The sequence below is a fragment of the Hippocampus bargibanti genome, linkage group LG02 (genome assembly GCF_051943395.1).
Source record: "Hippocampus bargibanti isolate YZ-2025 linkage group LG02, ASM5194339v1, whole genome shotgun sequence".
Taxonomy (NCBI): Eukaryota; Metazoa; Chordata; class Actinopteri; order Syngnathiformes; family Syngnathidae; genus Hippocampus; species Hippocampus bargibanti.
This window is the reverse complement of record NC_142735.1, coordinates 26,341,671-26,355,612: the sequence shown is the minus strand read 5'-3', so window position 1 is coordinate 26,355,612 and position 13,942 is coordinate 26,341,671. Positions and strand designations below refer to the sequence as shown.

Here is a 13,942-nt window from a genome sequence, read left to right as displayed (position 1 = left end):
CCTCCATCTATCTCGGTTTTGTGCATCCTCTTCTCTCACACCAGCTACCTTCATGTCCTCTTTGACCACATCCATAAACCTCCTCTTCGGTCTTCTTCTCGGTCTCCTGCCTGGCAGTTCAAGGCTCAGCATCCTTCTCCCGATATAGTCACTCTCTCTCCTCTGGACATGTCCAAACCATCTCACTCTGGCCTCTCTGACTTTCTCTCCAAAGCCTCTAATATGAGTTGTCCCTCTAATGTACTCATTCCTGATCCTATCCAACCTGGTCACTCCCAAAGAAAACCTCAACATCTTCAGCTCTGCTACCTCCAGCTCTGCTTCCTGTCTTTTCTTCAGTGGTAATGTCTCCAGTCCAAACATCATGGCTGGTCTCACCACTGTTTTATACACTTTTCCTTTCATCCTAGCTGAAACCCTTCTATCACACATCACACCTGACATTTTTCTCCAGCCGCTCCAGTCTGCCTGCACACGCTTCTTCACCTCTTTTCCACACTCTCCATTGCTCTGGACAGTTGACCCCAAGTACTTAAAATCCTCCACCTTCTTTATCTCTTCTCCCTGTAGCATCACTCTTGCACTTGGATCCCTCTCATTCACGCACATATATTCCGTCTTGCTGCGACTGATCTTCATTCCTCTCCTTTCCAGGGCATATCTCCACATCTCTAGTTTCTCCGCCACCTGTTTCCTGTTCTCGCTACAGATCACAATGTCATCTGCAAACATCATGGTCCAAGGAGATTCTTGTCTAACATCGTTTGTCAGCCTGTCCATCACCATAGCAAATAAGAAGGGGCTCAGAGCTGACCCCTGGTGCAGTCCCACCTCCACCTTGAATTCCTCAGTCACACCGACAGCACACCTCACAACTGTCCTACAGTCATGATACATGTCTTGCACCGCTCTGACATACTTTTCTGTCACTCCAGACATCCTCCTGCAATACCACAGCTCTTCTCTGGGCACCCTGCCGTACGCGTTCTCCAGATCTACAAAGACACAATGCAATTCCTTCTGTACTTCTCTATCAGCATTCTTAAAGTAAACACTGTATCTGTCGTACTCTTTTTTTGGCATGAAACCATACTGCTGCTCACAAATGTTCACTTCTGCCCTTAGTCTTGCTCCAACTGCTCTTTCCCAGAGTTTCATTGTATGGCTCATCAACTTTATTCCTCTGTCGTTAGTACAACTCTGCACATCTCCTTTGTTCTTAAAAATGGGCACGAGTACACTTCGTCTCCATTCTTCAGGCACAACACAACAGTCACATCACAACAGTCACGTCTTCTACTCTTTGTTCCTTCTCACTTTCCTCATTCATCAATTCTTCAAAGTACTCTTTCCATCTTGCCATCACACTACTGGCATCTGTTAATACATTGCCATCTTTAATCACACTAGCATCCTTACCCATCTTTAATCACCCGAACCTGCTGCAGGTCCTTACCATCTTTGTCTCTCTGTCTCGCCAGCCTGTAAAGATCAATCTCACCTTCCTTGCTATCCAGCAGAGCATATAAGTCATCATAGGCCTCTTGTTTGACCTTTGCCACCTTTACTTTAACCGTGCGCTGCATCTCCTTGTACTGCTGTCTACTCTCGTCCGTCCTCTCAGTGTCCCACTTCTTCTTTGCTAACCTCTTTCTCTGTATACACTCCTGCATCTCCCCATTCCACCACCAAGTCTCCTTATCTACCTTTCTTCCACTTGATACACCAAGTACTTTCCGACCTGTGTCTCTGATTATGTTCGCTGTAGTTTGCCAGTCATCTGGAAGGACCTCTTGCCTTGTCCTTCAGCGTTCCTCATCTGGAGTCCAAACCTGCCCATCACCTCCTCATCATCTTTGTTTCCTGCGCCAACAGGTCCATTGAAGTCTCCACCAATTACAACCCTCTCTCTTCTCAGGATTGGATTGGATTGGATTGGATTGGATATGCCTTTATTAGTCTCACAGTGGAGAAATTTACATTTCACAGCAGCAAAGTTATGAAAGAAATGAAAGTAGTAAAGCAAAACACAGGAGCTGCTGGAAAGGCAGCCACTCTCGCGGCGCCGTCTTGAAGTCAAAAGAACAAAAAAAAAAAAACTAAATAACAAATAACATGACAAAGACACAGATAGACATTCATTCTTAAGCACTTTCTGTACCCTCTTTGTTACATAAAGCAGTTCCAGATGAAAGAGGAGAGGATCAAAGCGTCTCTTCACCAGTGGATCAGGGACATCATGGTGGAATGTGCACGTCGACTACAAGCTAAATGTTGAAAGCAAACACGCAGCTGTAGCATCCATTGACAAAAAGAGATTTCTCACATCTCCTGTCCCCCATAAATCAGCTTCAATTCCATCCCGCGACAGTTTCATATACGCATCGGCGCTCTGCGCTGACGCTCCTTCCTTCTTATCGCGGGCTCCTCAAGCCATGTATCCATCCAGCCGCAGACTCTCCAACAGCACCGACCTTCCACTGAACAAAGTGGGGCTGTGAAGATGCTACCCATTACAGGCGCAAAAAAGCACAATGGCCCCAGAGCTGTCCAGCGATGACAGTCGAATGGCACCGACATTCCTCCCTTTCAAAAACAGCACTGGCATATTCATGCTGCCGAAAAGGCGCAACCGCTCAGCACAGTCTCCTCCTTGATGAATGTCGTGGTCAAAAATGCTGAAAAACAATCCGTATCCGTTCCACACGACGCACAACAACACAAAGTGACAAAAGAAAACACAAAAACAAGACAAAAACAACAAAAAAAGCAAGGCTCATCAGAGCACTTGCTGACGGCTGCCTACTCGGGCGCCATCTTGGACTCCTTGGATGTACTGTATGACTTCATCAAAGTCCAACCAAAATGTCTCCTTCTCTGCCAGATCACATCCTACTTTTGGGGCATACCCACAAACAACATTGAACATCACGCCTTCAATTTCTAGCTTCAGACTCATCATTCTATCTGATACTCTTTTTACTTCCTAACAAACTCCTCTTTTAAGATAACCCCAAATCCATTTCTCTTTCTGTCTTCACCATGATAGAACAACTTAAACCCTGACCCTAAGCTTCTAGCCTTGCTCCCTTTCCACCTGGTCTCCTGGACTCACAGTATGCCTACCTTCCATCTCTGCATCATGTCAACCAGCTCTCGACCTTTACCTGTCATTGTTCCTACATTCAAAGTTCCTACTCTTAGTTCTATACTCTTGGCGTTCCATTTCTCTCTTTTCCTCCAGGCACACCTCCCTCCTCTCCTTCTTCGACCAACAGTAGTCAATTTTCCACGGGCACCCTGAAGGTCAACAGTACCAATGGCGGCCGTTGTTAACCCGGGCCTCGACCGATCCGGTATGGGATTCAGAGGTTTGATTCGCATATTTGTTTTGGGAACATTTTTTACGTTGGATGCCCTTCCTGTCACAGCCCTCTGATTTATCCAGGCTTGGGACCGGCACAATAAGACACTGGCTTGTGCCCCCTTGTGGCTACATTATGTAGTATATATATATATGTGAACGATATACAGTAAAGTCTCGTTATATCGATATCGGTTATATCGATAGTACCGCTTATTACGATACTATTTTCATTTCCCTTGCACATTTCTAGTCTTTTTATGTATAATTAGTACCGTTTAGTACGATACCCGGTTATTACGAGAATCCGGTTATTACGGTGCTCCTTTTCATCCCCCGCCGGCCATTTTTGTTGTTTATATCGATATATCCGTCGCGCCATTGGTCAACTTGGGCACGTGTCTTGTGGTCACGTGCCGCCATCGGTCGCGCCATTGGTCGCGCCATTGGTCGACTTGGTCAAATGAGCCGCAATCGGTCGCGCTATTGGTCGACTTGGCCGTGTGACTTTGTCACGTGACACGCCATCGGTCGCGCCATTGGTCAACTTGGTCACGTGTCTTGGTTACGTGTCACGCCATCAGTCGCGCCATTTGTCGACTTGGTCAGGTGACTTGGTTACGTGCCCAGCACCCGTGTAGCAGAGCCATTTTCATTTTCAGACGCTAGCTCGTGTGTAGCAGACGAGATTGAAGTGTTTGTGTTAAAAGGTAAAAATGGGAAGCAGAAGAAGATTGATGACTTTTTTAAATTGTATACATAATACAGTAAGATGTAAGCGTTGCAGTTTCCCTGTTGTGTTATGTACATGCCCACTGTACTGTATATGAATGCAATCATTTTTTGCAACAATGTTTCTTGTTTTGTCTGCTGAAGCGCGATGATTTTGAAAATTAACATTCCATACTGTGTATTAAAGGACAGCCGATGTCACTTTTTATTCAAATGCAAATAAAAATGACTTCACGCCAAGACGTCTTGCATTGCTTGTGAATCCAAACAATGGCTTCAGATTCGGATAATATGCTTTCTTGTTACACATCCAGTTATGAATATGTTTCAAATACACTGTAGTTCTGAAGATTAAAGCATACATGTTTACAATCATTAAAGAATTATGTGCCATTTTGAGGCAACATTGGGTGAACATCTCTCACCCAAAAAAAAGGGAGCTAATGGCCAGTTCCGTTTCTTATATGGCGCTTGGCTGCCCTCTTTTGGCGGCTTTTGTTTAATGCAGTTCGGCGCAGGATCGGATATATCGATAGTCCCGGTTATATCGATATTTTTTCGGACTCCCTTGAATATCGATATAACGAGACTTTACTGTAATTTGGAGGCAGGTGGTTTGATTTTGTGCAGCCCTTGAATGAGTTCTAAAATTTGGTTCATTTATATTAATTTTTATTGTTCACATGTGAGTTATCAGCACCTATACAATGTAAACAAAAATATTAAGTTAAGTTGGGCAATTTGGCTTAAAGGCAGCCTGGAAGTTGAGTGGTTAGCACTCCAACTTTACAGTGCAGCGGTTGTGAGTACAAATCCCATTTTGGTCTCCCTGTGTGGCGTTTGCATGTTCTCCCTGTGCCTGCATGGTTTTTCTCGGGGTACTCCGGTTTCCTCCCATATTCCAAAAACATGCATGGCAGACTGATTGTCGACTCAAAATTGTCCGAAGATGTGAGTGTGGGTCGTCTCTGTGTGCCCTGCAATTTGCTGGCAACAAATTCAGGGTGTCCCCCACCGACCACCCAAAGACGGCTGTGATCGGCTCGAGCACCCTGCTCCCGCAACCCTTGTAAGGATAAAGTGGGTCAGAAAATGGATGGATGAGTTGAGCAAACCATTTTAGGCTTTCCCACGTTTCACCCTCCCAAAAAAACTTTACAAATTAATTAACTATTTAATTAATCGAGTGATTAAGTCCAAGATGTCCCCGGGTAGGTCGCCGGCAGAGAACTCTTATGAGTCTTGCTTTTTTGTTGTTATTTTCGTGGTGTTTATGTGTTTTGTCACTTTGAGTTGTTGTGCGTCGTTTGAGACTGGATGTGAATTGTTTTTAAGCATTTTTGCCCACTCATTCATCGAGGAGACTATGCTGAACGGTTGCGCCTTTTCAGCAGCACAAATATGCCAGCACCGTTTTTGATTGGGAGGAATGTCAGTTTGGGATGAATGTCAGTACCATTTGACAGCTTTGGGGTGATTGTTCTTTTTTGTGTAAGCAATAGGCAGCATTTTCACAGCCCCGCTTAGTTCAGCGGAAAGATCGGTGCTGTTGGACAGTATGCGGCTGGAAGGATGCATGGCTTAGGGAGCCCGCGATGAGAAGAAGAAAGGAGTGTCAATGCGTATGTGGAACAGTCGCGGCTTGGAATTGAAGCGAATTTATGTGGGACAGGAGATGTGAAACTGTTTCTTTTCGTCCAATGGATGCTACAGCTTCATGTTTCCTTTCAACATTTAGCTTGTAGCAGATGTGCACATTTCACTTTGATCACTTTGACTCCACACTTTGATCCACTCTTTTTTCATCCTGAACTCTTTCATGCAACAAAGAGGGTGCAGAAAGTACTTAAGATTGAATGACTGTCTGTCACATTATTTGTTATTTAGTTTTTTGTTGTTGTTTTTGACTTCAGGATGACGCGGCGAGAGTGGCTGCCTTTACAACAGCTCCTGTATTTTGTTTTTCTACTTCTTCATTTCCTCTTAGTTTCATCCCTTTGCTGCTGTGAAATGTAAATTTCTCCACTGTGAGACGAATAAAGGCTAATCCAATCCACTTTATTATCCAAACGGCTTCTGTCGTCACGAGGGCCACGGGAAAATTCTTAAGTGTGCCTTGCATTTCCTCTACCAACTTAAAAACAAAAGTGAAACAACTCAGCCAATGGTTTTAGAGCCAACGCCCTCGCTTCATTTGTTGTGCAAAAATTGTTGCCGTAAATCTCACCAACTTTTCAAGTTGTTCCAACGTAACAACCCCTACAGGCCCCTCCAGATAGACGGATCCCTTCAGTCGTTAATTGTGGTCTGTTGCATTGGAGGCATTCAAGCCTCCTTCTGATTTATGTATTCATTTATGTTTTTTATAGAACTTATATCCACACCGAACCATAAAAACCAAATTTCCGCTCCAGGAAGAGGCAGGGATTCCGAGAATCTTCTCCACGGCGGGATCGCTCGTGTGAGCGTGCAGTGTTTCTAAAATAGACGAGACATGATCTGGGTTCCTTGTGATATGAAGACACGAATGGCCCCTGGTTGCACACGAGAGTCAAGATGGCTGCTTTATTGCCTGTCGGCTTTATTCGTGTCCTGGAAACAGTCGAGCTCAACAGGGGCTGGATCGATGGCGTGAGAATTAAATGCACATGTGGGATCTATACGCCGATTTTAAACCTCCTCGCCGTGACCCTATGGATAGCGGAGCTATTAAAAGGCATCAATCCTTCCTAGAAGTTCCCTCCGTGTGGCCTGAACCATGGCTGTTATGCGGGAGGGGAAGGGAAAGAGCGTGCATGTGTGTGTCATGCAATGTCACACGCTTCAGTGACGCAAGTATGCAGCCATGACTTGTTCAGTGTTCAGTGCTTTCACAGAGTCAGTGCCGAATTATGCACGACTTGACCTCCCAAAAGGCCCCGACACTCAGGTTTGATCACACTTGGGCCTCGGTCAAACGCAGATTAATATAAGGAATCACGTCTCAGCACGGTTTCAAAACGGGAATTATACGCACATGTACCTGCGCATGACGGGTCGCGGCTTGAAAGCTCAACTGCCACGGCGTTAAAGCAGAGGAGACAATGTTGACAGATTGTTGCCGTGTTTGCTCTCCCTGTTTGCTTTTGTCTCAGCCAGAATGGGAGTGTGGGGAGAGCGAGCCAAGGTACGTGCTATGAGCCATGCTTTGTGATCAGAGGGATCGGGGTGGAAGGTGACTGTGGGGGGTTTTCTGTGCGTGCGTACGTGCGTGTGTGTGTGTTTGTGTTGTGTGTATAAGTGGGGGGCGGGCGTGGGAGTGTCATCGTCATGACCCATAGGCATGCAAACATTGGAACGGTCGTATTTAAGTTTATCAAGGCTTTATGAGCGCATATCGAGACTACGTCCGGCCCATTGCCGCCGTTTGTGTACGTCTCCATTTCTGGTCCACGTTTGTGGGCTTGTGGCCAGCCGGGTCTACTCCTCTGGCGCGACACAAGACAGGAAGCTGACATAAAAGATTGGGGGCTGGGGGGAGGGTAGGTACATCGGAGTGGAGGTAGGAGCCACCGACGGGGGCCCGTAATTCCTTGTTTCGGCCGGTCGATGGCCATGGTGACTGGAATACGGTGACCTTTGTTGTGATCCTATGTCACTGACAAAATGTTGCAGGGGGGAAGGGGGCGATTACAGGACAAGAATCAGATCATGGTAATTTCCCTCAGAATAGAGCTGTATTTAGAATCGTGCAGGATCTATAAAACACAGTCGTGTCCGATGTGTTGTGTGGGCGAATGCTATCATGTCAATGTCATCAATGTTAGCCAAAATGCATCATGTCAAGTGGTGAACAACACGCGGTCACTCGAGACTCGTTTGACTCCAATTTGAGGTCGACTAATCGCTGATGACTTGTTTTGGGCATTTTGTCATACTGTTAGTCAATTTGTATTATTTCCATGGCTATCTCTCATATTGCGTCTTTACCTAACATCGGTTTGTGGCGCTACAGACGTTCGCGGTCACTGACATTGGTTAATTACTGTAACTATGGCTTGGCGTTTATCACATCAGTGCACTGCAGTCACTAATCATTTGGTTTTATCATCTTGTCTTTCTATTCAACACTTTTTTTTTTTTAAATACATCAAAATGTGTCCATATGTGACACCGGTGCTATAAAGGTGCCTTTGAATAATCGGTTTTGACATGGCTTTCATCACACCAGTGGTGTTGGTTATTATAGAAAATAAATACATAAATAAATAAATAAATAAATAAATAAATAAATAGGCAAACAAAAACAAACAAAAAATTCATAAATACATAGACAAATGCATGCATACATAGACAAATACATACATACATACATACATACATACATACATACATACATACATACATACAGACAGACAGACAGACAGACAGACAGACAGACAGACAGACAGACAGACAGACAGACAGACAGACAGACAGACAGACAGACCCATCCATCCATTAGCTGTCCATCATAGGTGATTATGACGCTTTCTCCACAGGAGGGAATTGTTCGGGCGAGGGCACGGGCGATAGCGACGGTGTCGCTGGTGCCACTTCTCATGGGCATAGAGCCCAATCCTTGAGCCACAGACACGTCCGCAGCTGTAACATGGGATGCCAGGGTGGTACCAGCCGCCCGCTGGTGCCGTTGAATGCATCTCTCTAATTGTCTGTCTTGGTTGATTTGATGTATTTCAGAGAGTATCCTGGCACAATTGGTCTGTCAGGTTTGTCGGTTGGATGCCAAAGTTTCGAGCTGCGTGGTGTTGATGTTGGCTCGTTTGAGGAGGTCCCTGGTGTAGTTTTTGAGTCGTCGCTTTTGCCTCCCTGCAGAGTGCCTTGCGTCTTTCAGCTGTCCGTGGAGGACTTGGCGGGGCAGGCGGTGATTGGGCATGTGGATGGTGTGTCCAATCCACCGAAGATGCTTCTTTGCAACTGCCACTTTCATGCAGATAGAATTTGTGCACTAAAGGATGGCTGAGTTGGGAACTCGATCTTCCTAGGACACACCAATAATCTTCTGCAGGTTGCGGATGTGGAAGGCCTCAATGGTAGTAATGTGCCGGCGGTATGTGGTCCTTGTTTCTGCCCCATAGAGGAGAGTGGACAGACATACTGCGTTGTATACGGCAATCTTGGTTCCAATTCTCAGGTTTCGTGTGTGCGTGCGTACGTACGTACGTACATACATACAGACAGACATATTGCTTGATAAGTAAACTGAATACATCATCTCAGTCACATCTACGCGATGTGTGTGTGTGTGTGTGTGTGTGCGCGCGCACACACACACACACAATGCCAATCGGTCAAAATATGCATCGACGTACCTGCGGGCCATGGCGTTTGAAAGGTTAAAGGTCAATGACACCATTGACTTCGACTCTTCGACTTGGCTTTCATCACATCGTCTCTTCAACTTGACTTTCATCACATCAGAACGAACCGCAAAATAAATCATTTGTCTTAATGGTCACATGATTCTTTTACATTTAAAAAAAAAAACTTTAGGGGATACTGGTTTGAAAAATACACACATACAAACATATCAAGTCATCGTCCATTTATTTGTTCAATAGTCATTACGGAAAATCCACCAAGTGACATTGATCCAGTATGTTGTAATTTTGCAACAACAATTATGTAATTAGAGGCGCCTGAGTCGTGTTCCAAAACATCATTGGCATCCATGCGACAGACAAATTAGAGGAGCTGCACTTCCTAGTGGTGGAAGTTTGTCAGATGTTGCACGTTTTCCTTTCCCAAGTTCTCTTATAAACACGGGAGCCGTGACCTGCATTTGTCACGTCTCTGGAGTGGTTATTGACAAAGTATGGCGATGAGGTCCAACTCCTGTTTAACAAAATTCCATTTAACATGGTTGGCCTGCAGCACCAAACAACAAACAAAACACAACATGATAAAGAGTGTCCACACTTAATGTCCAAGCGGAAGGCAATCATGGCACTGATTGACTTGCATCCTTCTTGTGACCAATTCAAAACATCCCTGTGCCACAAAACAACAACAACATATTTATTTTTTGCTTGTTATTTTATATAAATTGCTTGATAAGTAATGTCAACTGTGAATACATCATCTTAGTCACATCTACACAACATGCCTATCAGCTAAGTAGCAGCTCAGATTGATTTCATTCGCAGCTCAGATTGATTTCATTCTTTGAGTTGAATGAGTTGAACCAATCACATGCCTGAGAGTTGACTATCCGGTTTACATTGTTTAATGCTTTGTTTTATTTTTCATTCAGAGGGCTTTCATAAATCTCAGTTTGTTTTGAGACAGTGGCATGAGAGATACCCATTTGGTGTGAGCAGCTCTCCTCTCCAAACAGGACCTGAGTAGATGCAGTAAAGTGGATAAAACAAATGGTCGTTGTATTTAACAAATTTAACTCTCTTATTGCTAAACTCTTGTTTGGCTTCATACAATAACAGTATACTTTTCATGTTATCATCTTTCAGGAAGCAATGCGGCAGGTGGTCCATCAGTCAGTTGCTCATGCATGAACCCATGCCTGGTGAAGAACTCAGGTACAGATGGACCGCCACACTGGCCTGTAGGCACACTGCTTCTCCCTACTGGAACTATGGAGAACTGACATGAAACCCGCAAGCACCAGCACTCGAGAAGCTTGGGTATTCTGTAAACAAATACTGTTTTTAATTTTTATTTCACAGCCTTTGCAGTTGAAAGACAATGGTTGTACATGTTTGTAACATTTGGAAAATTATGTTGTTAAGACAATATCCAATAAAACATGAAGAATGGTAGCCAATAATTATTATCAAATAAGTTACATTTTAAACAAAGATTACACACGTCGAACATGTAAGTAAATACAGTACATACACAAATTATTGACACTCTCTTGGATCTTACAGCGTGTCACCAATATATATTTTTGTTTGTATGCAAATTTGAACGTCTCAACGTAACAGTCTAATAACTGTAAAAAAAAATAACCACGTTTTAAACATTAAAAACATTTGTCTAACTTTTTTGTGTGTATTTTACGTCATTGGTCGGAAAATATATCCTCTGCAACTTCGTTGCATTCACACGAAAGAAGAATGTGGTTACACCAAAACAGGAAGTTGCTGTCAAGCGAGTCATCTCTTTCGAGACTGGAGCAAAACACGTTATATGAACTTTAAACATGGATCAAAGCGATCTCGATTCGGCAGGCGGGTTGGCGATCGATTGGGGTGAAACTGCCTTTGGAAATGTAAACGAGATGACGAAGATGACAACTCCTTTGACGAACGTCCACGCTGGTCTGCCGCCCCCTGTTGCAGATCCTCTGGAAACGAGCCTCGCCAAAGGGGACTACCACTACTACCATTACGGCTGCGATGGACAAGATGACAGAGGCTGGGGGTGTGGATACCGCACCATCCAGACTATGGCTTCCTGGCTGGAATATAATGCGAAGCCTCGAATCGAAAACAAACCCCCACCTAGCATTCCAGAGATCCAACAAGCCTTAGTGGCCATGACGGATAAACCGAGCTCGTTTCTGGGTTCCAAGGAGTGGATTGGGACATTTGAAGCCTCTCTGGTGCTCTCATATTTTTATGATGTTCCCTCTCGGTTGGTGCACGTTAGAAGCGGAGAGCTGGAGCTGATCGCTGTACAAGAGCTCCATCAGCACTTTGGCAAACATGGATGTCCTGTCATGATGGGAGGGGACAGGGACAACTCGTCCAAAGGGGTGTTCGGGGTGTGCACTGCAGCCGCTGGGAGCTATCTGCTGATCGTGGACCCCCACTACTCTGGAGGTCACCTCGAGAGGGGAGAGGCACAAACGCGAGGCTGGGTAGCGTGGAAAAGATCGGCGTCTTTCGATCAGTCATCTTTTTATAATCTATGTTTACCTCAGACTGGCAGGGAAAAAAAACACCTGAACTCGTAAAATGAACATTGTGTGGGGATCGCGATCATTGAAGTAAACGTATGTTGTCAAAAGTTTTGTTCAGTTCATTTTTTCTTTTAAACTAAAGGTAGTAAAACACAAATTAACATTGAGAAAAGTGTAACAATGATTGTGACACTTTTTTAATGTCAACTTCGGTGTAGAGTGTCAATCTACATGGATCCCAAGATAATTACAACACTCGTTTTTCAAACAATCGTTTTTAATTCAGAATAACTTTTTTTTACGAATTATAAATTAGTTGCCACATGGCGAGGTTTTTCAAGTCAATATTGGTAAATATATAAGCAAAATTGCTGAATTGGAATATTGGTACTGTTCATGGCAGATTTTGCAACATACTGTATTCTGGAAATTGTACAGGAAAAGCACAAGTCCATTGACTCATTATACTGAACTTCATTCCGTGGTTGTTAAAAGAGTCCCCTCTGTTGAAGAAAAACCGCTATTACAGAACCAGTGCCATCTGGTGTTTTCGTGGTACGCGTGTTAAAATTTCACGCTTTAACTATAGTGCCGCCATGTTTCTCTACCTGCGGTCGTGACGTTACCGCACCGTTTACGCCCTGTCGCAACATTCTGTAGCAGTATGACATGCTACAACACGCTTCTCATCATTCTTCCGGCGCACCATAAATCTGGCACCGTTTTGGTGTAGGGTTCGCCTTCTGGTGGCGCTGCCACCATTGTACAACTTTTGAAGAAAGTTTAAAGACAGACGAAACACGAATGTACTGTATTACAAATGCAAACTTCAGGTTCTCCAAGTACAACAGGTCATTTTCCGTTTCTGGTGTTTTATTGGAATTTAGGGAAATTCAACAGTTGTAGTGTGAATATGAGATACATATCAATATTAAAAAAATGTGTTTGGGAGCCTTTTACTGAACACCTTCATCTTTATTAAGTTCATAGTGTTGCTTGTTCTGTAGCCACAAGGGGACATAAGCCAGTGTCTTCTTGTGCCGGTCCCAAGCTCGGATAAATACAGAGGGTTGTGTCAGGAAGGGCATCCGACGTAAAAGCTTGGCCTAAACAAACATGTGAATCAAACCTCTGAAGATGGAGGACACTGATTCGTTGTGGCGACCCCTTGAAGGGAAAAGAATTTTATCAAGTGACAAGTTTGAGTTTTTGGCGGCTCGGTAGTCGAGTGGTTAGCACACAGGCTTCACAGTGCAGAGGTCGCCGGTTCGCGTACCACCCCTCCCTGTGTGGAGTTTGCATGTTCTCCCCGGGCCCGTGTCGGTTTTCTCCGGGTCCTCTGGTTTCCTCCCACATTCCAAAAGCATGCATGCCTGAAGACAGCTGGGATAGTCTCCAGCAACCCCCGAGACCCCACTGAGGAATAAGCGGTACTAAAAATGGATGGAAGATTGAGTTTGACTTCCGCGTATGGCAAAACCAAAGCAATTATTTCTCGTTCAGGGCACTGTCTGTGTCCCTTTTGTGTTTGGAAGCATGTAAATAATTTATGAACATTTTTATTGGAGTTCAGAATGGATTGCAATGTGTGTCGGAAACTGTACCCTTTCTTATTTACATTCAGCCCGGACGCTTTGAGTTTGAAACACGGACGATCCGAGTGGAATAAATCCATAAATGCAGGCGATTTGGTTATCATAAGTCGCCCCTACAAATATGGCAGGCACCTGGGCAACGTCGGTTAGCTGCGCTAGCGTAGCGGCTCTGTATATCTCTGATTAAAACATGACATCAATCGCTTTAACGTGGCATTGAAGTTTTGTTCTGGTATGGCTGCTAAAGACTTGTGAAAAACATTTTGTACTTATAATAGTCTTATTTACGCAAGTAAGTACAGACTCGAGTTTCAAGGACTTTCGCCAGGTCTGATTGGCTTGCAGCTT

At 44.4% G+C, this 13,942-nt stretch overlaps 1 protein-coding gene across 1 annotated transcript; it reads left to right on the top strand.

The window, feature by feature from the left end:
- Nucleotides 1-11,212: 11,212 nt before the first annotated feature.
- ufsp1 (UFM1-specific peptidase 1) lies at nt 11,213-12,106 on the top strand. Its single transcript, XM_088990533.1, has one exon. The coding sequence runs from the start codon at nt 11,298-11,300 to the stop codon at nt 12,051-12,053; it is 756 nt and encodes a 251-aa protein (XP_088846659.1). The 5' UTR covers nt 11,213-11,297; the 3' UTR covers nt 12,054-12,106.
- The last annotated feature ends 1,836 nt before the right edge of the window (nt 12,107-13,942 follow it).

What these genes read in the sequence shown, in the direction of transcription:
- ufsp1 (XM_088990533.1), top strand. Translation starts at nt 11,298, where the DNA reads ATGGATCAAAGCGATCTCGATTCGGCAGGCGGGTTGGCGATCGATTGG.